The sequence below is a fragment of the Artemia franciscana genome, chromosome 11 (genome assembly GCF_032884065.1).
Source record: "Artemia franciscana chromosome 11, ASM3288406v1, whole genome shotgun sequence".
In the NCBI taxonomy this organism is placed as follows: Eukaryota; Metazoa; Arthropoda; class Branchiopoda; order Anostraca; family Artemiidae; genus Artemia; species Artemia franciscana.
The window spans coordinates 12,872,872-12,897,764 of record NC_088873.1 but is presented as its reverse complement, the minus strand read 5'-3'; the positions used below and the strand labels follow the sequence as shown (position 1 = coordinate 12,897,764).

Sequence of the window (24,893 nt, the reverse complement as noted above, 5' to 3'; positions counted from 1 at the left end):
TCGATTCAGGCTACGTTTCTCGATGATAAATTTGGAAATTGAAAAATTGACGTATTGGGCAGTTTACAATCTTTACCCAGGGTTGTCCGTTCCCTTTTCTACTTCCCTCTCAAAATGGTTTTAAAGTTCCAATTTAATAACCTTAGTCATTCCTTAATTATTGCTATCATACCCTTCTGAATTAGGATGTTTTGGCATTAAAATTCACTCTTTGAGGCGTTTGTCCCCATCCTAACTAAAAAAATCATTGAGCCCAACTAGAGAGAATTAAAGCCCTTTTATACAAATTTAAAATTGCGGACTTTTTTGTCAAAGAGTAATCATGGATAAAAAAAAACAACAAGTAAAAAAACAGGGAATTTACCAAAGAGAGTGAGATTTTTAAATCTCAAGAATATTTTGTCTCTATTTCGGCTCTTTATTATTGGTACTGTGAGGGGGACGGACGTAGTAGTTTCCTATTGTCCTAGTAGTGACCAAGTTGATTTAGGCTCTGTTTCCCAATGATAAATCCTGCAAGTTAAGGATGGACAAATTGTGTAGATTACAATCAGTTCCCATGGGCTGTCTGTTCCTTTAACTACTTCCCTCTGAAAATGATATTGAAGTTCCAACTTCAAGCCCTTAGAGATTCCTTTGATATTGCTATTGTGCTCCTTTGACAGCCTTCCTACATTTAGTGTTATTCATTTCGCATGCCATCCCCCTCAACATTTGTAACCTTCATACCCTCAGCCTATTTGCACCCTTTTACCAACTGTCAGTTTTATATGTAAGCAATGGACAACTTATATAACGCACAATACTTGCCCCAGGGGTTGTGTGTGTGGGGAGGAGTTGTCGTTCCTAGAAATAGTTATTTTACTTTTGACTGCCTTGAATTAGAGGCTATATCAAACTTTTGATCAGGTATATTTTTGGAAAAAAAAGCATTGGAGTGGTCGCCCTCCAATTAATTTTGAAAATTAAAGAGAGCATTAGAACTTACAATTTACAATTGAGTGAGCCCCCTCCAAAGTTCTTATGACCGCCTTTTTCATAAAAACAACATATCTCAACTACGGGCAACTTCTATAACTTACAACGCTAGTCTCTGGGGACGGGAGGGGCAGGATTGTTAACCCAGAAGCATGGTTATTTAACTTTTGGTTTATTTTTAACAAAATAAATATCTGAAAGTTTTTATCGGGTTCATTGGGGGGAAAAGAGAGTAGGGGGATTTTCCTAGGGGAGGATTTTTGGTGGGAGATTTTTACGGGGTGAAATAACATCAGGGGAATTTTCAGTGGGGAGGGGATACGCCTAGCACCATGAATTATACATCTGTTGACCATTGTACAATATTCATGGTCTTTATTTGGTGGGTTTTCACCTTTGGTAAATGCCTAGGCTGCTCATCAGTGTCTAATGACAGTCCTTAACATCTCTTGTTGTCGTGGGAGATCTCCTTTTTGAAATTCTGCCTCATATCTTGAAAATCAACAACCATCTTTTCAATAACTTTGATAACTTTCTTATCGGTAGAACTTTCGCCTATCCGAAAGAAGCAAACAAGGGGTTCGTCAACTTTATCGAATACTGAGCACCCAATTATTATGCCAACGAGATTAATTGACTTGCGTTAAGTTGGCATAGGTGTAACGAAATAAACGAGGCTTTTTTCTATTAAATTGAATAAGTGATCTGTAAGATATTACCGTTTGAAGAAGACTCAATAAATTCGAGAAGACTTTTAAAACAAATGAATGTTTTATTAGCATGTTTGATTTAGATATGGGCGACCACATCAAAAAATGTACCAAAAACCTTTTTTTTAAATGGCTCAAATGAAATTTTTCGCCAGGAGTCAGCTCCCTTAAATTTTGGGACAAAATATCGTTAATAAGCTATTTGAGTGGGGGGAAGGGTTGTCTTTATCTAATCTTTGAACTATTTTCAAAACCCTCGTTTAAAAACCTTACGTGACCCCAGGGCATAACATATAACACTTGCCCCCCTGCTCTTGGGAAAGATATTTGGGGGAAAGAGAGTAGGACGGCTAGCTGCCCTCATGTCCCTTTTGATTCTTAAAAGGAGAACTAGAACTTTCAATTTCCAATAAAATGAGCCCCCTCCGAAGTTTATACAATTATTTCTTCCATAAGAGCTTATTTGCCCCCGGGGCATAATAAATAACTCTTGTTTCGTTTCTAGTGTAAACCCCGGAGTTTTTATTATATGATTTTTGGTCTATTTCGAACAAAATAAACATTTCTAAAATTCGCTTGGACGCATTCGGGGAAAAGATTAGTTGCCACAATGTAACTGAGTCTTAAACAGGAAACTAGAACTTTTAATTTCAAGTCATTCCAGTCCCCTCTTATGTTTACCTTTTCCATAAAAATTTATATACTCCCGTGCATAAGTTAGAGCCTTTCCTTCGGGCTGTGGGAGGTTGATTATGTTGAGCCCGAAGCTTTTATTTTCTGATTGTTGGACTATTTAAAACAAAGCGGCTATCTTAAAATTTGTATTGCATGGGATAGGGGAGAAGAGGGCGTGTATTAGGAGGGGGGAACACTATTCTTTCACTTTTGGATCTTAAAAAAATGACTAGAACTTTCGTTTTCCAATCAGGTAAGTCACTTCTAAAGTTTATACGAACATCTCTTACATACAAACCTTATGAGCCCCCGGCACATAACTTACACAAACTTATCCCCGGGCTCTGAGGGGCTGTGCCAATCCCAGATTTTTGTTCTTTTATCGTTGAAATAATTAAAAAAAATAGTAATCTTAAAATTTTGATCGGATGCATTAGGGGAAAAGGGCTTTAAGGAGGGGGGGGGCTAGTTGCCCTCCGATCAATTTTGACCCTTAAAAAGAGCACTCGAGGTTCTGATTCGTAATCGAATGAGCCCCTCCGAAGTTATTACTACCACCCCTTCCATAAAAACTTATAAGCCTTGGGGGCATGATTTACAACGCTTTCCCCCAGTTTCTGGGGGTATGTGTTTTTGTTCGAGTTTTTGTTATATAGTTTTTGGTTTATTTTGAACAAAGTAGCTATATAGAATATTCGAGTGGACGAATTTGGGGAAAGACGGTGTGTCGGGGGGGGGGACTAGTGGCCAGCACATCACTTTTTGACTTTTGACATCTAAGGTTATAAAATAAAGAAATCAGTTTTTTTCAACTGACAGAAAGGAGCAACATTAAAACTTAAAATGAACAGAAATTATTACGTATACGAAGAGGGTTGCCCCCTTCTCAACACCTCGCTCTTTACGCTGAAGTTTTTCAGTACTTTAAAAAAAAGCTTCTTATTGTTCTAATTAAGGGAAATTTGTGTTTCAAGAGTCACTCTTAAGGAATTGGGCAATATTCAAACTATGAAACAGTTCGTGGTACTGAACTGTAGTAAGGAGCGACCGGGCTCAATAGTAACCAAAACTCTAAAAAACGGGATTTTGATACCAAAAGTTACATCCAAAGAATCATATTTTTTATGCTGATTTTAAATATATAACTTTCATCAAGTTGAGTCATACCCATTAAAAGTTAAGAGCCTGAGAAAATATGCCTTATTTTAGAAAATAGGGGGAAACACCCCCTAAAAGTCATAGAATCTTAAAGAAAATCACACCATCAGATTCAGTGTATCAGAAAACCGTACTGTAGAAGTTTCCAGCTCCTATCTATAAAAATGTGGAATTTTGTAGTTTTTGCCAGAAGACAGGTCACGGATGCGTGTTTATTTGTGTTTTTCCCAGGGAAGAATGTATTGACCCTGTGGTCCTAAAATGTCGCGAGAGGGCTCATTTTAACGGAAAAATTCTAGTGCCCTTTTTAAGTGACCAAAACAATTGAAGGGAACCTAGGCCCACTCCCACACTCGTATTTTCTCAAAGTTACCAGTTCAAAACTTCAAGATAGCCATTTTGTTCAACATAGTCGAAAAATCTAATAATTATGCCTTTGGGGACGACTTAATCCCCCACGTTCCCCGGCGGAGGGGCTGCAAGTTACAAACTTTGACCATTGTTTGCATTTTGATTTAAAATGTTACTTTTTTCGACAATGGTTATTAGGAAGTGTACAGTTGTTTTCAGGGAGACTTTTTTGTGTTTGGGAGGAGGGAAGGGGGTTACATGGGAGGATCTTTCCATGGAGGAATTTATCATTAGGGAAGAGAATTTCCGTAAAGGGGACGCAGGATTTTCTGGTATTATTTAAAAAAAAACAGTAAGAAAAAACGATCTTTTCGAAATTAAAAACGATGTTACAAAAAATTATTAAAAACCAATAGATATTAACACAGAACCTGTCACAAATAAACCTTTGAGGTAAGCTGCCAAAAAAGCAAGATTAACACTAAAAATGTGTTTTTAATTATTCTCTTTCATTTCAATGAATTGCTTCGTTTCATCTCAATTTATTTATCAGTGCTCGTTGAACTTCAAGGAAGTAAGGATGCTGAGACTGTTTCAATTTTTTTTTCTTTTCAGTTATGTTAGTCGTATCTTGTTGTAAGTTTTTTTTCTTCTATATATTTAAGTTTTGCTAAGGATGGCCCATGGGCATAGGGCCGAAATATTCATTCTAATTAGATTTCCACTGTCTTGCAAAAAGAATACCCCATTGTTCTTCTTGTTTATGATGTTTATGTAGGTAGGACATAAAAGAACTTTTAAAGGGAATAAAGTGAGACAAATAGCTGATTTTGTAATTCACATTGTTTTCATTTCGCCATGAAATCTTCAGCAAAATCAATTTTTTGCTTTTTTGGCTATTAACATGTATTTATATTCTTTATCCTGAATATGTGCAAATGCCAGCGTAGTGCGTATAGTGTGGCACACTATGTGCAGTGCGTATAATATTTTATGGCAGACTGGTTCTCCCAACGCTGGTTCTCCCATAGAAAGTCTGACTCATCTGTTCTTTTTTTAAATCATTGATTCAAAACCGCCGCGTATTTTGTATTACAAGTCGAAAACTACTTGTAATTGCTGCTGTAAACAACATTTTAAATGCTCATTTAACCATTCTTTGCTCGATTCTGGTGTAAACCAATAACGACAATAAAAATCTGACACTTAGTTTTCCATGAGACGTTACGTGAGCAAAAATAACTATAAACTTACAGTTATTTTAAAACAACGTGAAACATTTTTTTTATTTTTTTAACGTTAACAATAACGTGAGCAAATAATAACGTGAGCGAAAAAAAACTGTAGTGTTTATCTTTAGATTCAAAAAACAACAAATATACACAACATTTAACATTTACAGTATGAACACGATTAGGGCATAACTAATTTTATTTTATCATAATAGAGAACTGATATTCTGATACCGGGGTTTTCCTCTTTTTTGAATATCTTTCACATCTCCTTTATTCTTGCTTTGTTTAAGGCTGAAATACCCTCTTTTCTTACATTGTCTATCAAAATTTATGGTCAAAGGTTATATCGATTATTTATAGCCTTCTGTTTCCACGATGTACCGGGAATCTAGTGCCATTTTGTCTTTCTAGAGAATAATTAAAGTCGGTTAATTCAAGAAAAACATCTATACCCCTTTCTCCAATATTAGAAACCTGCTGCCATTCTCTGACTATTTTTTGCAGTTTTATTTATTTTATTCATTTGTGTATCTAAAAGTAGGCTTATAGGGTTGTAGGGCTTAAATCTTCCTTCCCATCGCAAAAAAAAACACAAAAAAACAACAAAGATACGTGCCGTTACCTGAGCATGTAATTTTTTTCTCGTTCTGAATGCGTTCAAGCATAGCACTTAAGGCGTACCTTAGCCCTTCAATAGCTTTAAATTATTTTTTCAATAGCTTTAATTTAGCTCTAATAATCCTATACAATTTTTAGTATTTAATGTCTTCCTGGGTTTCAAGGCATAGGATTTTATTTTGCCACTAAATACATAACTTTTTTTAAATTAAATCATCTTTTTGGACGGTGAAATCCTTTATCTCCATTGTTTAGGGTGTCCGAAAAGAAAATATTTGGAACCTTGCCTTTGTTAAAAGCCTAGTACCCTATTTAGAGAATGAGTTGGGTCTCTCTAATTTGATTAAAAACAATATTTTTACACCATCAATTCTTATTTTTGGGTACATGCACTTAATTGAAAATACCGTCATGCAAGCTATAGTCATGATCTATCACTCATGGTCACATCATGTTGCATCACAATCACTCATTGTTCCATCATGATCTATAGTCACTGTAACTTATTTGTCTCACTAAAATGACCTCTCTAGAATTATTCTAAATTATTCTGAATCTGATGGTGTGATTTTCGTTAAGATTATATGACTTTTAGGGGGTGTTTCCCCCTATTTCCTTAAATAAGGCAAATTTTCTCAGGCTCGTAACTTTTGATTGGTAAGACTAAACTTGATGAAACTTATATATTTAAAATCAGCATTAAAATGCGATTCTTTTGGCGTAGCTATTGATATCACAATTCATATTTTTAGAGTTTTGGTTACTATTGAGCTGGGTCGCTCCTTACTACAGTTCGTTACCACGAACTGTTTGATAAGTCAGTTATGGTCAGAATCCTAAAAAAAAATGTATCTTATTTTAATAATTCTCACATTCTCATCCCAGTAAAGGGAGTGTTTACTCCTTTTTGAAAATCAGGCAAATTTCTCTGGCTCGTAACCTTTGATGGGTCAGACGAAACTTAATGAAACTTATGCATTTTAAATCAGCATAAAAATCTAATTCTTTTGATATAATTATTGGTATAAAAAATCCGTTTTTTATAGTCTCGGTTGCTATTGAGCTGCGTCACTCCTTACTTACAGTTCGTTGCCACAAACTGTTTGATTATCGTTCCCGTCACTAATTGAAATTCAACATCCCTGGGTCAGTACCAATCTTTTTAGTACGGGTTTATCCGCTTATTGAATCGTCGGTGGCAAAATCGATAATCAGTAAATGCTTGGGAAATACATAATACGGGGTATATATTTGGGTGAGGTTAGAAGGGATAGGGATAGGTTAAAATTCAATTTGCGAAGGAAACGAGTGTCATATTTGGAGTCAAGATGAAATTTTCACTCTAAGGGTTATTATTTTAATAATAATCATCGTCACATTCTCACTTTTCATGGTTGATTAACGCTACGTTGACAAAGGCATAACTGCCTATTGGCAATTAGATCATACATCCAAAGCGAACGACTGTTTTGCTTCAAGTCCGTTGTTAGGTAAAGTTTACGATAAAATGTTTCGCTGTAAACTGAATGTTTTAGGCAATCAAATGATTAAAGGATATATCGATGTTTTCACTTTCTATATTTGTTATTATGATTTCGAATATTTGTTATTGTTTCTATATTTGTTATTATGAATTATTGAATTATGATTATGATATTATTATTCATTTTTTTGGTTAAACTAATTATCTCTTCGCATTGCCCAAGTTCAATAACAAAACTTGTAATCAAAGAGTATTTTACACAATTTTTTGCCAAATATCGAATAAGCTCTGATGACATAATACTTACCTAAAAATCTAGATTTGAAATTACACGGGCTCAACCTTGGGATAAAGAAAAACAACTATAGGCTATTTTTGACTATTCAAAATCAGAGAAATTTCAATGTTTTCTCCTGAATCGTTTGTGCCTTTTTGTGATTAAACAAAAAAAGCAGGTGTTTTCAACTGAAAGTAAGGATCAATAATTAAAAATTAAACGAACAAAAATTATTACGAAAGGGGAAGGACACACCCTCCACAATACCTCACTCTTCACGCTAACGTTATTTAGAATGTTCAAAAAGCTAACTTATTCAAACTTAATTAATCTTGTGTTTCACTATTTGTTTGTAAAGGATTGGGATACAAAGCCATGCTTTAGCATAAGGAGCTAAGTATTTAAGAGGGGACATCTCCCACATCCCACCTCTTACAATTTTTCCAGAGAAAATTGGGCACTAGTAGCAACTATAACTTTTAATTTCCTTTAGAATGAGCCCTCTACCGATGCTCTAGGACCCCTGAGTCGATATAATCAACCTGGGGAAAAACAAACACAAAAAAAGAGAGAGAGAGAGAAAAATAAATAAACATGCATCTGTCATCTTTCTTTTGGAAACATATAAAAATTCCAAATTTTTGCATGCAGGAGTTTAAAACCTCTCCATTAGGGTTTTCTGATACACTAAATCTGATGGCTCAATTTTAATTCAGATTCAATGACTTTTAGGGAATGTTTACTCCTTTTTGAAAATCAGGCAAATTTGTCTGGCTCGTAACCTTTGATGGGTCAGACGAAACTTAATGAAACTTATGCATTTTAAATCAGCATAAGAATCTAATTCTTTTGATATAATAATTGGTATAAAAAATCCGTTTTTTATAGTCTCGGTTACTATTGAGCTGCGTCACTCCTTACTTACAGTTCGTTGGCACAAACTGTTTGATTATCGCTCCCGTCACTAATTGAAATTCAACATCCCTGGGTTAGTACCAATCTTTTTAGTACGGGTTTACCCGCTTATTGAATCGTCGGTGGCAAAATCGAGAATCAGTAAATGCTTGGGAAATACATAATACGGGGTATATATTTGGGTGAGGGTAGAAGGGATAGGATAGGTTAAAATTCAATTTGCGAAGGAAACGAGTGTCATATTTGGAGTCAAGATGAAATTTTCACTCTAAGGGTAAGTTTGTTTCTTAGCTACTTGAATTGTTCGTTAATATAGATGTTTACTGATAATTCAGGTAATTCCATTTTCCAGTAGAAAAAAACTTTTTTCAATGTTTAATTTGTCATCTTTTTTTTAAAAAAATGCCTTGAAAACCTGCTCCTCTTCCTCATGTAAAAGTCTGCCTCTACGAAAAACGTCTCGAGAGAAATTTACTCCCATATAAACCCCCCTCCTCCCGTCTGGAAAATTTCCCCCTGAAAATTCTACCATGAAAATACCCCTCTCCCTGGAAAGACGATTCGCCTAAACATCGCGACATGTAAAATTGAGTCGGCTCAATTTTATTGATATAAGTTATACAAGATTTAGTTATATAAGATTTATGTATATCGTTTCTTGTTCAATAAAGTCAAGTCAAGTCTAACGCTAAGGGAAGGTACGAAAAAAGAATTTTGAATTTCGTTCTGGCACCAGTGTAAACGTCATTTTGTTTTATGTTTTTGATTTAATGTTGATTGCCATTTCTGTTATTTCTTCTTTTTAGGTTATAAAGCTTTTATGGGAACATCAAATTAAATGAATCGTATCCTAATTTCCGACAAAAAGCAATTAAAAAGAGAAAGTGCAATTTAATAAAAAGAATTTCAAATTTTGTTCTGGCACCAGTGTAAACGTTATTTTTGTTTTATGTTTTTGAGTTAATGTTGGTTGCAATTTCTGTCATCCCTTCTTTTTAGGCTTTACAGCTTTTATCAGAATCATTAAATTAAAATTATCGTATTCTGAGTTCCGACAACAAGGAAGCAGATTATATTGTTTGCTTTCGATTTTCTATTTAACATACTAGAAAAATTTTCTATGAATGGGAGGTGGGGGGTTGTCAAAGTTTTTGAACTTCAGAAGAGAATTAGTACCTTTTCACTTTGTGTTCCAACAGTTGTTAATTCCAATTGTAAGCAACATTTTTGAAGTCTTTCATTTAAAAAGCTGTCGGAAAATCAAAAATATTTATTTGATCTCTGCCACTCTTTTTATTTTATTGATTTATCGTTTTTTACCTATTATCTGGTGTTTGAACAGTAGTTAATCGCGGGGATGTTTCGGTGACGAAATCGATCCCGCCACTTTTTTGTATACGCCAGTCTCCAAACACAGCCAGTAAAAGTGACCGTTGACCAAGTAAATAAGGATTTTATGGATTCAGTTTTTGCTCGTATCCCTTATAGAGTTGACATTCATAGGGATCAATTTGGAAGTTCTATGGAAGAGTGAATTTTTTCTTTTTTCAGCTTTTTTTCTATATTTGATTTGTTTGATGGTTGGGTTGGACGTACGAAGGGAAAAACTGAATGTAACGAACGGTAATAATAAAAATACGTGTGAACAAAGTTTTTGTTCATTTGGTTGTACTTTGGAAAGAGTGTTCGTTTGGTTGTTGTATTTTGGTACTTACAGTGTCTATGCATCCCCTTGCTGTTTTTTGTTTCGTATTTCATGATGAATTGTATTAATAACTAGCTGTTGGGGTGGCGCTTTGCGCCACCCCAACACCTAGTTGGTGGGGCGCTTCGCGCCCCCCAAGCCCCCTCGCGCGCGTAAGTCGTTACGCGCCATTGTAGTTGTATCCCTGTGTCCCACCTGTGAATAGAGATAGATCATATATATATATATATATATATATATATATATATATATATATATATATATATATATATATATATATATATATATATATATATATATATATGTTGCATATAAATAGATTGTCAAATTTACTGACTCTTGAACATGCAACATATAATTGTCCATGGAAAGACAATCCGTATTCAGATCTATACCTCATTATTCTAATGATGTGTCCCTGTGTCCCGGTCGTCATTTGTGTCCCGGTGTCCCAGTTTGTAGTTTCTCTTTGAGTGTCCCGGTCGTCATTTATGTTCCCTGTGTCCCGGTGTCCTGGTGTCCCGGTCTGTAATTTCTATTCGAACAATCCCTGTGTCCCGGTCGTCGTTTATATGTCCCGCCTGTGCCCCCGGCGTCCCCGTTGTAGTTGTGTCCCTGTGTCCCAGTCGTCATTTATATTCCCTTTGTCCCGGTCGTGATTTGTGTCCTGTTGTCCCAGTCTGTAATTTCTCGTTGAGGTTCCCGGTCGTCATTTATATTCCCTGTGTCCTGGTCGTCATTTGTGTCCCGGTGTCCCGGTATGTAATTTCATCAGTTGACAAACATGACGTCAGTCGACAAACAACTGCATGACGCATACAGCTCAATCCTTATAATGACGTCAGTCGACAAACATGACGTCATTCGACACACAAACATGACGTCGCTCGACACACACACACACACAGACAACTTATTTATATATATATATATATATATATATATATATATATATATATATATATATATATATATATATATATATATATATATATATATATATATATATATATATATATATATATATATATATGATAGATAGGCTATCACTACTTGAAAAAACACTTGACTGTTTTACTGCAATGTTAAGTATGTGCGATTTTGTTGCAAGTGACCATGTATCCCAGGAGAATGTTTTTTCTGTATTTCATTTGAATTATCTAGGTTTAAATTCTTCTTATAAGTATTTGGTAGAGTTATGTTCATTAATAAGAAATATTGGTGCTATAGGAGTAACTGAATCATGGTTGAAGGATCATTTTGATTTTTTATTGGCAATTAATGGTTGTAATTTTTATGGAAAGAACCGGAGAAATCACAGACACAGTGGGGTGCTTACGTTAAGTCGCGCCTTGAGGTTAAGGTAAGGGACAACCTTTGTGTTTATGTTGAGATGGTATTTGAAAGTTTGGCAATTGAGGTAGTTCTGGCAAATCGAAGTTTTTTTGTGGTTGTATTTAGACCTCCTTCGGCATCTAGTCAGAATTTTTTTGAGTTAATAGATAGTCAATTGGAAAAGCTGCCAATGCCTACAAGTCCATGTGTAATAATGGGAGATTTTAATGCTGATATGAGTTAACAAAATGATAGAAATTGCCTTAGTTTTTGTGATACTTTATTTTCTTTTAATATGAATCTTTCAATTTATGTTTTACCCGGATTACTAAAACTTACCCGGATTGTAGAATAATGACAGCTTTAGAAGTTGATAGATTTACGTGTAGGTCTCCCAGAATTGATAATGAGCGTTTTTTTTATCAGTAAGATTTTTTTTTTTTTTTAAGCGCTGGAGAATTTTGATTGGTCATTTTTGAGTAGTTATTCTACGTCTTCTGAAAAGTTTTACCATTAGTATCGGAAAATAAGTGACCTTTTGAAGGAAGAGTGTATTCTAAATACACTCTAATATGAGTAGGAATATTCTAAATAGTAGAATATTCTAGATAGTAGGAATAAACCAAGAAAACCCTGGTTAACCACAAGCTTAGTAATTTCAATTAATCGAAGACATTGCTTCTATAAGTTGAGTGTGATAAGTGGTAGTGAGAATGATAGTAGAGTGTATAAAAATTATAATAGTGCTTTAAATAAACTCCTGAGGAAGGCTGAAAGGGAATATCATTTTAAGGAATTTAAAAACTGTCAAGATAATCCAGCAAAGACTTGGATGACAATTACGTCAGTCATTGGAAATAATGCTAGTAAGCCCACATATTTAACTGAGCTGGATGATCCAATTCAACAAAGCAAAGGAATTACTTTCCGTTTTTCTAATATAGGTTGTAAAATTAAAAATTCGACTTTAGTTTGTCTTGAGGATGGAACTTTCAAAGTTTCTGGGCTCTTCAAGTAATATGAGGATTTGGCTTACAAAAGTGACAGAGTGATTGGCATAGTGTCTTCAATGATGAGCAGTGCTGCATGATCTGATTATATATCTTTTAGAATAGTAAAAGTGATTTTTCCATTTCTTGTGCAAAGTTTTTTTGATGTGGTTAAGGGTTGTTACAAAAAAAGTCCATTCCTAAGTGCCTTTAAAAGAACAAAAATTTTACCATTATTTAAAAAAGGAGACCAAAAAGATTTCAATAACTACAGACCGATTTCACAGCTGCCAACTTTTTGAATAGTGACGGAGAAAATAATATTAGTGAGAGTGGATAGTTTTTGAATAAGAAATGATTTTTTTTTAATTAGTTTGGTTTTCGTAGAGGTTATTCTACAGAGGGTTTTATCCCCTTCCTTTCCCTAACAGTAAATGATGGCCTTGATAATAAATTTAAAGTTGGTCCAGTGTTTCCATTATATTAAAGGCGTTTGATACTTGTGAACTTCTGATGTTATTGAATAAACTAGAAAACGGAGGCATTTGTGGGAATGCACTAGGACTTTTTGCTTCTTATCTTAAAAATCGAGTCTTTTTTGTGAAATTGAAGGTCCATCAATAGATCATAAATTAAAATGTGGAGAACCACAGGGGTCCTCCTTGGGACCACTATTGTTTGCAATATATGTAAATGACCTATACCTAGTTCTTTGTGGGTTGCATATTGAAGTTTGAAGGGACCAAAGACAATGGGACCCTAATCAAGCTTTATTGCTGTTTGCAGATGATACATGTCGTATGGCGGCAGCAAAAACAGAAGGGTGATTACTAACTATGGCAAAAGGTAGTGTGTCAAAGATAGAAAAATGGTTGGAAGTTAATCACATAAAACTGAATTAAAAGAAATCTCATTGGGTAATTTTTTTTAGGTTACCAGATTATTATTCTTGGTTAAAGGAATTAAATGTCGGATCTTACCGTATTGAGCTTGTACCGTCTGTAAAATGTGGATACCTCCGGAACTGTCCCAAGTTTTGCCTTCTAATAATCGCTTTCAGTTTCTTGTTTCCCATTAACCTTTTTCACTTTCCACTTCAATCCGTTTGCACAAAAAATCTAGTGTGATAATTAACTCAGTATTTTTCAATTTTCTAGCGTGAAACAGCCAAATACTCAAATCAAACATGTGTCTACTGCATACCACCCACTTAAATCAGTCTCCTGGTGATTAACGAAAAACCATTATAATGTTAAATAGTTCCAACTGTTAGTTCGGTCTCATTTGGAACGAAAAATTTAATTTATTAAATAATACTAGTTCCGAGCTAGTACCGTCTGTACCGTCTGTAAAATGTCGGATCTTACCGCATTGAGCTTGTACCGTCTGTAAAATATGTTGGTGTAATAGATCAGATTTTTTAGTTTCTCAAAGTCTATACAATGTATGTCATCTAAAATTGCTTGGAATGTAGGGATCCTGAGAAAGTTGAAGTATTTTTTCCCAGTTAATATGCTTGGATTGGTATATTTTTGTATTATCCACCATTGTTTGATTTATTGTGGGTTGATGTGGTCATCTGCTTTTGAAACACATTTGAGGTAATTACTTGCTCTCCAAAATTTGGCGGTTTGGGTTTCTGTTAATTATGATAATCGTATATCAGTTAGAGATAGTTATAAAAAAATTTAATATTTTACCAGTTTCAGGTCTTTGAATTTTTATAAGGTTCTATTTATGTTTGATATATTGCATAAAAATGCATCTGAATGTTTGATTTGTGTTTGAGAGAGATCAGCCTGAATATGTTTTTTTTCCTTTTCTTGTATATTTTTTTTGTGTTTTTTTAAATAAATCCTCTCTGTCTATAATGAAAATACAATACTTTATTAACAAAATTATGGAAACTGCAGCAAATAATTATGGAAAACATGTCACCCAGAACGCATTATATTAAATATCTAACCTGCCATAACTTAACCCAACCAAAATACCAACTCTATATATTAAATATTTAATTAAAATATAACTAAATCGTGGTTTTTCTGCTGAGCGTAAGCTAATTGTCTCTGAATACGGACAGTCGAGACAGATAAAAACCGGTTCTTGCACATCCAAGAGAGCAAACTTTTCTAATGTTTACTGGCTATGAAAACACGAAAAGCGTCTTTTATATTTCTAAATGGAATTTCTAGAACCAGATAAAGTAAATGATAAAATTAAAGTACGCACATATTTATCATAGAATATAAACAAAATTAATTGCCTCCGGAACTGTCCCAAGTTTTGCCTTCTAATAATCGCTTTCAGTTTCTTGTTTCCCATTAACCCTTTTCACTTAGCTTCACTCAATTTGCACAAAAAGTCTAGTGTGATAATTAACTCAGTATTTTTCAATTTTCTAGCGTGAAACAGGCAAATACTCTAATCAAACATGTTTCTACTCCATACCACCCACTCAAATCAGTCTCCTGGTAAATAACGAACAACGAGCTCTTAGACACCTTGTAAAATACTGTGTTTTCTCTGTTTTTCAAGAAGTTTATGCTGCTTTTATATGACAAGTTTGAGCAATATTACAATTTTGAACTCATAATCATCTAGACTAGGAAGTGGTGAAAACATTTATATAGATATCGTTCTATTTTGATTAAGAATAATAGCATTTCCTTTTGTGCCCTTTTATGCTCTCACCTTTTATGTCTTTAAACACCTTTTATGTCCTTAAACAGCTATAAACACCTTTTATGCCCTCAGTGTATAATGAAATACAAGACTCTTAATCAGACCCTACTTTTCAAAAACAATCTTAGCATTTCTAAAAAATTTCAAAAATATCAAGGCACCCAAGAATATACTTTTTGCTATTGAACGGTGTCCCCATCTTAATTTTGCGCTCGAGTACCAGAAAATACAAGCGTAAAGAAATTTTACAGGGCAAATTGATATACTTTAAGAACCATATTAAAATACTTTAATTGAAATTGAATTGATGATGATATTGATTGATATTAATATTGAATTGAATTGATATACCTTAAGAACCTTAAGAAGCCAAGGAAGATATTGAATTGAATTGATATACCTTAAGAACCTTAAGAAACCAAGGATGATATACCTTAAGAACCAAACATAGTAAAGGTGCTTTAAAGTCATATCTTTATGTAATTCTGCTACAAACTAATACGATCCTACATTAGATAATAGGAACTGATATCTTTTAATTGATCTAGTTTGATTGCGCCCTTACGTTAAAGGGGGTAGTAGCCCTACTTTTAGTTGCGGTAATTTTGTTCGTTTTATGTTTCACTAATTCATCTCCAGTGACATCTCTTATTTTTAGTTTTGATGTTATTATTCATTTTCAATCTTACCCGTTACAAGTTTCATATTCGTATATTCACAAATTTGTTTATTTTTAGCTTATTATAGAACTTTAATTGCTGGAAAATGTTTCAAATTAATAAAGAAAAATACAAAAGAGTTGGGAAACCTAAATATAAAAATCAACAAACTTAACGTATGATGTCAGATCTAGGAATTTTCTTGTGTAATTTTTTCTCGTTTAAATGAATAATTGTCAAACTCCAATATTTAATTTTGCACATTGAGCCCGTAGTCTAGGGTTTTTTTTTTTATTTTGTATCCAGTCCATGAAGCACAGTTCATGAAGATTGTTATGTTTATCTGGGTTCAAGGGCATAAATAATAGTCTGCACAGGCAATTCTATTGAATAGGATGTAGATTTGCCCAGTTTATAGGTGATGTCACTAATCGGATGTTGTTGACATTAACAAGTCATGTTAGCGTAGGTAAGAAATAAAATTTTAAAAAAGGAATTATGACATGCTTATAAATAATGAAATTAATAATGAAATTATACCTCAGCCTAATTAGTAGCTTTGAAACTAGAAAAGAAGGCGACTTAAGGCCCTTGGATTGTCAGTCTAAATTTTTTTAAGATTTCAAATATTAACTCTGTTTCTTACGTTTCTTGAATTAAGTTTTCGAAATTTTTTCATTTTAATCTCCTTATTTTCAGTAGTCGTTTACGGTGTTTAAAATTTCATGTTCGCGCATTCGTTACAATTTATTTATACGAAATTTGTCCGACTACTATGTTTTAGATTTATTTCATTTGCACATCTGTTTTAATATCATTTTCTCACTCCTCCCTCTTTTTTTGCAGGATATCATACTTCTATGGATACTTTCTTGACATGGAGTCGGAATCAATAGCATTTCCAACAAACTACCTGCCGCTTAATCAAACAATTTCAAAATTTGACATACTTATAGAAGATCGAAGGTGGAAGTTTGAGGATGTTGAGAGAGTCCTTGGGGATAATTCTGTCTACGTAACAATATTACGCAGCCCTGCTCATCAGTTCGAATCGATGTTTCATTATATGGATATGAGAAAATTTTATAATGTCTCCTCTTTTGAAACATTTCTGCAGGAATTGGAGCTTGGTAATATTAAAAATGACAGGTTTCATGACATTTTTGAAGCAGGGCGAAATCAACTTTCTTTTTCTCTTGGCTTAGAAAATGGGGATTTTGCAAACGAAACAGCTATAGACTCATTTATTGAAGAAATTGACAATAAATTTCATCTAGTAATGATATCGGAATATTTTGATGAGTCAGTTATATTATTGAAAAATTTGCTTGGGACAGCTATTGGTCAAATGTTATACGTAAAACAACTTCCACGCTCAGAAGAAACAAAGTACAAGCTAACGGAGCAAAACACGAAGTTATTAGAAAAATGGTTGAGTGCTGACGTAAAACTCTATAATTTTTTTAAAAGGTATGCAAATTTAAACCACTATAACTCCTTTATTTAGGGGGAGGGGTGGGGTAGCCAGTAGGACGGTTAACAACCTCTAAGGCTTCAAAAGTTCCTAAAATCTGGTTGGGTAAAAAACAGTTTCCGATAATGTTTCCCATTATTTCAAAGAACATAATTGAGGTATGTGAATGAACTTTTCTAAGCTTCATTATCTTTTATTTCCTTGGAAAAATTGAAACTTTTAACTTTCGAAAAATTCGCAAAAACCACACTATAAAAAAAGACGAAGATGAAATTACACAGAACAGTATAAATATGAGCCTTAATTTTTCTCCACAGGACTTTTACGCCAAAAACCTTGACAGTCTAGCCTCAAGCAATTTTATGGAAATTATCTCTGGTAGACATTGTTCATGAATAATCAAGGACTCCGAAAATTCCATCTAATTCTTCAAACTTGTAAAGTGGAAGCTAATACAGCCATATCCGTCTTAAAAAATAAGGAAAAACTGGGAATTCAGTGTTTAATAGAAATAATCTTAAATTTTCAATTCAATTGTTTACGTTCGCACTTGCCAAGCTAAAAAAATAAAGAATGTGTTTGAAAAATCAGTAGAAAATGAGCGAAAAGAAATACCATTATGAGCCTCTAGAATTATAGCCTCGGTGATTGCTTTAGCAAAAGATAAACGCTTCAGTAAATCTAAGATAGGCACTAGTAGTGTAAGGGACAATACCACAGAACTTAAGCCTGAGGCTTTAAAGAATATACCTTAAGCATCATTAGAATAACCCTATTAGGACATAATTTGCATAACCGGTTCCTTTCTCTGTAACAAGGCTGACGATTCCATAATTTGCATGCTTACATGAGCATGTATGCTGCTTGTGCTACTGACAGGACAAATGGAGAGAATTTGAAGTACTTGTTTAATTGACATGATATTTTATTTGGGTCGAATGAAACTGGTCTTATGACACGAGCTTGTGTAAAGTAAATTGGACCCATTTTATAATACAAACCGATTTTTAATGAATCAAAAAGTGGCAAATCTGCTACCCCTTTTTTCTTATGGCATTCGCTTGGATAAAGCAAACAAGCGAACTTGTGTCACCATTGAATCGTTTGCTATGTCATTTGTTTAGAGGGAACTTAGGGTCATCCATGTTCCAACCTCCAAGAGGCTACCAATACCCCTCCCAATTTTCCCCCTCCCCCCTTTTTGGACTTAGAATTTTCTGGATTTAGAATTCTCAACGAAGCTGGTTCAAAAGGTTTTTTACTCTGTTTTACACAAAGCTCGATGAGCTTTGTGTAAAGCCCCCTCTTTTTTTGGACTCGGAGAAGATGGTTCAAACTGGTTTGCACTCGGTTTGGCACAGAGCTTGATGAATATATGTTTCTTTGAATCAAATGTATAGTTCAAAATGTTGTGTACTCCGTTTTGCAGACATGATGTACTAGATATGGTACATTAGGGTCTGAAATAGGCTAATTATGTTTTTAACAAAGTCTGGGATAGATGAATCGGATTCTTTTTAGAGTAAGAAAAATATGAAGTTGGAATTTATCAAGATTCAGTCAGACACGGACACAACCACAAATCTCACAAGTGGTATAATAAAGTCTGAAAAAGGTAAATTAGCTTTTTACCGTAGTCTGAGAGAGGTAACCACTTGTGAGCTGGTAGTAATGTCTCTGTTTGACTGAATCTTTATAAATTTCAACTTTGTATGTCTCTAACTCTAGAGGCATATGAAATTTTGCAAAGATGATAGTATGATATGTCTGCAAAACGGAGTATATAACGTTTTAATCATACGTTTGATTCAGAGAAACGTATATTCATCGAGCTTTTTGCAAAACAGAGTACAAAACATTTTGAACCACCCATTTGATTCAAAGAAACAGATCTTCATCGAGCTCTGTGCCAAACTAAGTACAAACCATTTTGAACCATCTTCGTTGAGTCAAAAACAAATTTAAAGTCCAAAAAAGGGGGATGGGGAAATGTTGGGGGAAGGGTATTGGGGACACCTTAGAGGTTGGGATATGTATTACCACAAGTTCCCTCTAAAATTCCATAGTAATTGATTCATTGGTGACATATGTTTGCTGGTTGACTTTACCCAAGGGCATGTCATAAGAAAAAAGGTACAGTTGATTTGCCGCTTTTTGATTTATTAAAATTCGGTTTGTATAATAAAATGCGTCCGATTTACTTTTTCCAAGCGCTGCGTGTCATAAAACCAGATTCATTCAACATGAATGAAAGTTATATCCATTAAACAAGTATTTCAAGTTCTCTCCAACTGTCCTTTAAGTAGCACAAGCAGAATATATGCTCATGTAAGCATGCAAATTACGTTATCGCCGGCCCTGTTACAGAAATAGTAACTGGCAATGTAAATTATGCTCTAATATGGTTATTCTAATGATGTTAGGGTATATTCTTTGGAGCCTCAGGCGTAGAGTCTGTAGTATTGCACCCACAACTACTGGCATTAATATGAATATTCGGTACCTCCTTGTTAGCCAGTACGCACTCGAGAATAGAAGTTAGATTAATTATAATGAAATATACGAAAATATAATGAAAAATGAAATATTTTAGTAACAAAATTTTAGAAACTACAGCAAAGAATCGTAGAATGGGGCCACCACTGAATATCTAACCTAAGCTAACCTATCAAAATACCATCTTAATATATTATCCAGGTAGGAAACATTTTGACCCGAAAAAATTGCAAGAGAAATAATTCTTTAACCAACTAAGAAAAATGCGCTGATTCCAAATATGCAAAGCTTGATCATCTAGCTGTTTCACAAGTGTTTTTTTTTTTTAAGGTTGAGGTTGATTTTGAGGAGATCACTTTTATTTGAACGCAAAACTAAAACTTAGGATTTCTGAAGTTGAGGCTGATGTAGGTGAAATTCTTGAAATTCATGCTTCCTTGTAAAGGCATACAGCAACAAGATTAATATCTAGAATAGGTTATTAGCTCATGGGGATTATGAAAATCACCTTTATTTGAACATAAAACTAACATACGATTTTTCAAGGTTGAGGTGGATTTTGAGGAGGTGAAATTCTTGTTTCCATATAAACGAAGTTGATGTCTGGAATAGAGTTCTAGATCATGGTGACTATGAAAGTCACCATTATTTGAACGTAAAATTAAAATTTTCATTTATCTTTTTAGGTTGAACAATGAGTATATAGCAAACTACTCTGTAAACTTTAAATTGTCGATATGAATTGTATACTTGCAAAAAATAGTGGGAGATTCAGGAATGAATTTTTAGAGAAAGAAAGGTGCAGTGTCAGCAAATGAAACTAGTCGATCAAGGAGGCGTGAAGATGTCACTGCAGTTATTGGGAATCCTGTCCATAAGTCATGCAGGTCTAGCTTCACAAACAAGAAACCTATTGAAAAGAACTTGTCATTGCTGTCGCAGGTGAAACAAAGTCAGACGCGAGAATATACCCAATTATATGGAAACTTCAGCTTCAAATTCTACTGTCTCTTTTGATCTACGCCAGTTACCTCAGAAAGAACAAAGAATAAAGAAGACAGTTTCAAGGTTAAAACGAGAGATTTTCAAAATACACTAAGAGAGGTTTGTGAAAAGAGAAATGATGACTGATCAGGGACAGTGGTGACTAGAATTCTTGCTGCCTCTGCCAATCTACACACTGCTGATATAGTTTACCATAAATCCGGCTTTTCAAAATTTTTAACGGAATGTAGTATCCTCCACAAGTATAGTGGAATTCCTTCACAGTCTTGAGATAACAAAAATCTGATCCACCCCAGAATCTGAATCAGAATGATGTGTTCGAGAAACGTGTCCTGTTTTTGCAGGCTAATGACGATGGGAAACGAATACTGAATGATCTTGTTAGAATGATGAACAAGCTCATGGGCGACGCAGGGGATTTTGGATATAGGGAATGATACATGAAAAAGAAAATACGAGAGAGATTTGGTGAAAGTGCAGTACTTGCAGAGATAAACGGCAAAAAGAACGCCATTGCGCTAAGAGCCACAGCTCATGCCATTCTCCGTAAGTATTACTTAAGCCAAAAATATGGACGTAGAACTGGAGAAGGAAGCTATAAGCCGAGCTGCAGCAGCTCTAATTAAAAGTGATGCTTATTAAACAAAAATGGATGCATAATTCAATTCCGAAAGCCTTGGGCAGATAACAGACAACATCAAATACTTACCCTCATCTTTATAGCTTTTTGTAACACTTTGTTTGTAGGAGACAAAACAGACAGGAAGGTTGCGTCAATAGGTCAGTGCATGCTATAAGCCTTCGGCCAAAGGCAATCAGACCGCCTCTTCGGAATAGACTTACTGTCCGGTTGCATCCTCAGTTTTATCAGCTGCTTTCTAATTGACGAGCTTCGTGCTATGGGTATCAGCTCATCATATTGTGAGGCGAAACTCTTGTAGCGTAACATTTCGATATCCAACTGCAGATACATTGGAGAAATGGAAGCAATTTTTTGTATCCAGCACTTAACTGGTAGTGTCAATCACAATATCTGAATCACTGATGGTAACGACACTTTCTACGGCATGGACATTATTGTTTCTCTGACGCCAGTGATGAGATCTTGAAGAGTGCCTGAGGGGAAAAAGTTTGTAACCTTAAGGCAGATAAGTGACCCGAAACTAAGCACGCAGTAGTCATTATTCGACGCTATTAAAGTATGATAAAGTGATATTAAAACTTTCAAAGGAAGCACATTTTTTAGACGCAACAGCATTCCAACTCCTCTTGGCACTTTTCAGGATACTAGGTCACTGTGCGCCTTCCAACTAAGTTTGCAGTCAAGAAGAAACCCGAGATAACGCGTTTCAGGACTTGTTTCAAAGAAACACCATCGTACTTAATATCCGAAGTTAATTCTTGGGGCTCACAAGTCCTCCTAAAATCCAAGTAGTTTGTTTTTGAAGTATTCACAGCAAGTTTACTGAGTGTAACAAACGTGTGAAGTGCCTTTAAAGCACTGTTTGCTCGATCTATCAAGTCTGGCAGCGATTTGGCAATAATAGTTATAGCAGCGTCGTCGGCAAAAGACGTTAAATAACCAGGGATAAAAAATCTCATACTATCTACATAAATTAAAAATTTAAGAGGACCTAGGACAGAACCTTGTGGCATTCCGCAATTCAGTGGGTAAACTTGTGAAGCTTTATTGTTTATTGCAACTTTTACACTTCCACCTCGCAAATACGACTCAAACCAAGGTAAAAACTTGTTCCTAATACCTAACTTCGACGATCTATCGAGCAAAATTCCAAAATAAATAGTATCGAAAGCTTTCTTAAAATCTATACAAATAGTCATGCAAAAATAATTATTTTCCAGAACACTGTTAGCTTTATCAATTAAATTTAAAGTGGCATTCACAGTTGAATGTCTTTTTTTTAAACCAAATTGAGTTTCAGACAGAAATTCGCAATTTGCTAGATGCTCATATACTATTTTGTACACTATTTTTTCATATCTCTTTGAAATGAGGAGTAGTATTTATATAGGTCTCTGATTTTAAAGGTCACTTAGAGGCCCAGACTTTGAAAGTGGGATGACTTTGGCCATTTTCAAGGAATGGGAAAATTGACCCTCTACCCTTGACAGATTCATCAAAAATACTAGTACTGGAAGAATATTTGGAAGCACTGATTTTAGAGTTCTTACGTTGGGGCCATCGGTCCCATCACTGTTTGATTTTATTGAAGAAACAATCTTCGTTATTTCTTCTGAATCGCAAAGTTTAATTTCATTTCAAAATCTTGACCCCTTAGGTCTTCAAAAGTAGATTCTTCTGTCAGCAACTCCTTGTTCACTGCTGCTTCACTCTGAACGGTTTCACCAATCTTTTAAAAATGATAAGCGGACAAGTCACATACTCTGTCAAGATTTTGAACTATTTTGCACAAACTTTAAGACTATACTGTTGTAGGGCAGGACTACCTCTGATCACTTCATTAATAGTTTTCAGAGTGACTTTAGGGTTTTATGCATTTTTCTTTAATTCTCCTCCATAAAAGTCTCTCCTTTTCTTTCGTCTAGTAGAATTAACTAGATTACGTTGATCCTTAAACTGTGCGTAACTAAACGCTTTTGGTTCATTCATGTGTGTTACATACATGGCATTTCTTACGTCAATTATTCGCAGAAGCACATCATCAACCCACGGTTGTCTCGCTGCTTTTTTTTCATTTTTATACTTTTCAGTGGGCATGTCAAGTCAGAAAGACCGGGTCGCATGGTGTTGATCTTTTCAAAAGCCAAAGATGGGTTATTCTCCATAAATATACTCTCCCAATTTAGTGCACCTAGCCCTTCCGAAAACTTTTTAACGTTTGCTGGCTTTAGATCTCGGATGTGTATATTCAGTCCCTGTTTTTTTTTATGCGAAGTTCTAATTTAGCTAGGACTGGCGAGTGATCAGAGATAGCAGAAATTATAACTTCTGCGCATTTAGTTGCTACTTGACGTGACGAAACAAATATGTTGTCAATCACGGTCACAGAATGCTTGGTGACCCTCGTAGGAACTGTGACCGCAAAATGTAGGATCGTGAGATGACATGAAATTTAAAAATCAGGTTCAAACCAGCTAGTATTTTCAAAACATAATTAAAATCACCCATGATCATAAATTCCAAACCTGAATTTCTTATTTTCAGCATTAAATCATCAAAACCAGCTATAGAAAGATTAAAAATAGCACTCGGTGGTGTATAAATAATAAAAAATTCTTTTCTTCAAATCTAACTCCAACAGAAAAACTGTCAAACTCACCCTCTAGCCAAACCCCAAAATCATCACGCATCTTGTACTGCAGAGAGTCCCTTAGTAGAAACGCCAGGCCGACTCTGCCCATTCGTGAACGGTTTTTCGATTCCAAACAATACCTTGGAAAACTATAGAACGAGAGAAGACTATCCTTACCCAAAAAATTTTCACATAAAGCAAGCAACTGAATAGAATCATTTTCATTTATAAACTGAACAATATCATGATAAGATGACGTAATGCGGCAGTTCCACGTGCGCACAAGGCACTAATTTATCCTTTTATTAATATCTGCATATCTATTGATACACGTGCTAAAACGACCCGGCCGAAAACTTAAAGTAGACTCCTCTGCCTAAAGCTTAGATAATAAATATTTGTCAATATCAAATGGGTCCCGTTCATATCATTTAATCCGAAAATTTAGTAGGTCAGTACCTATTAAAACGAAAAATAGCAATTATCGGCGTAAATATCGAACAATAAAAATGAAACGCAAAAAATATCAACAAAAAAAATAAATACAAAATAATAATACAAATTAATTAATGAAATCTCATGCAATCAACAAGTTACCTGATTTTGCGAACGGAAGGGCCGGTTGGCCTTTTCACAAGGATATGGTCATGGTCTGTCCAAACGTGCTTCATACCAAATTTTTCTCTTCGTCGCTTTGCTAAGGCCTCAGTGATGTTTACACCGGTACTCGCTAATTTTGATTTTTCTTTGAAGACTCTTCGAACAATTTCTTTGCTCTGAAGCTTCACATGCTTTATGAGAGCTACTTCACCAGAACCATTAGCGCTGATCATGTTCTGCCGAAAGCGAAATGCGCTTGTAATATGCCTA

At 34.7% G+C, this 24,893-nt stretch overlaps 1 protein-coding gene across 5 annotated transcripts in view; it reads left to right on the top strand.

The window, feature by feature from the left end:
- Positions 1 to 24,893, top strand: part of LOC136032829 (galactosylceramide sulfotransferase-like) — a 41,374-nt gene that overhangs the window by 1,776 nt on the left and 14,705 nt on the right. Inside the window, exons 1-2 of one of the 5 annotated variants that reach the window (XM_065713236.1) lie at positions 4,143 to 4,508; positions 16,620 to 17,243. In XM_065713236.1, coding sequence (XP_065569308.1) covers positions 4,390 to 4,508; positions 16,620 to 17,243 — 743 coding nt within the window. In that variant the 5' untranslated portion in view covers positions 4,143 to 4,389. Of the gene's footprint in view, positions 1 to 4,142; positions 4,509 to 6,748; positions 8,675 to 11,169; positions 11,469 to 11,512; positions 14,904 to 16,619; positions 17,244 to 24,893 lie in introns of those variants that run through there. The other 4 variants (XM_065713238.1, XM_065713235.1, XM_065713239.1 and 1 more) reach the window with 4 other exon arrangements.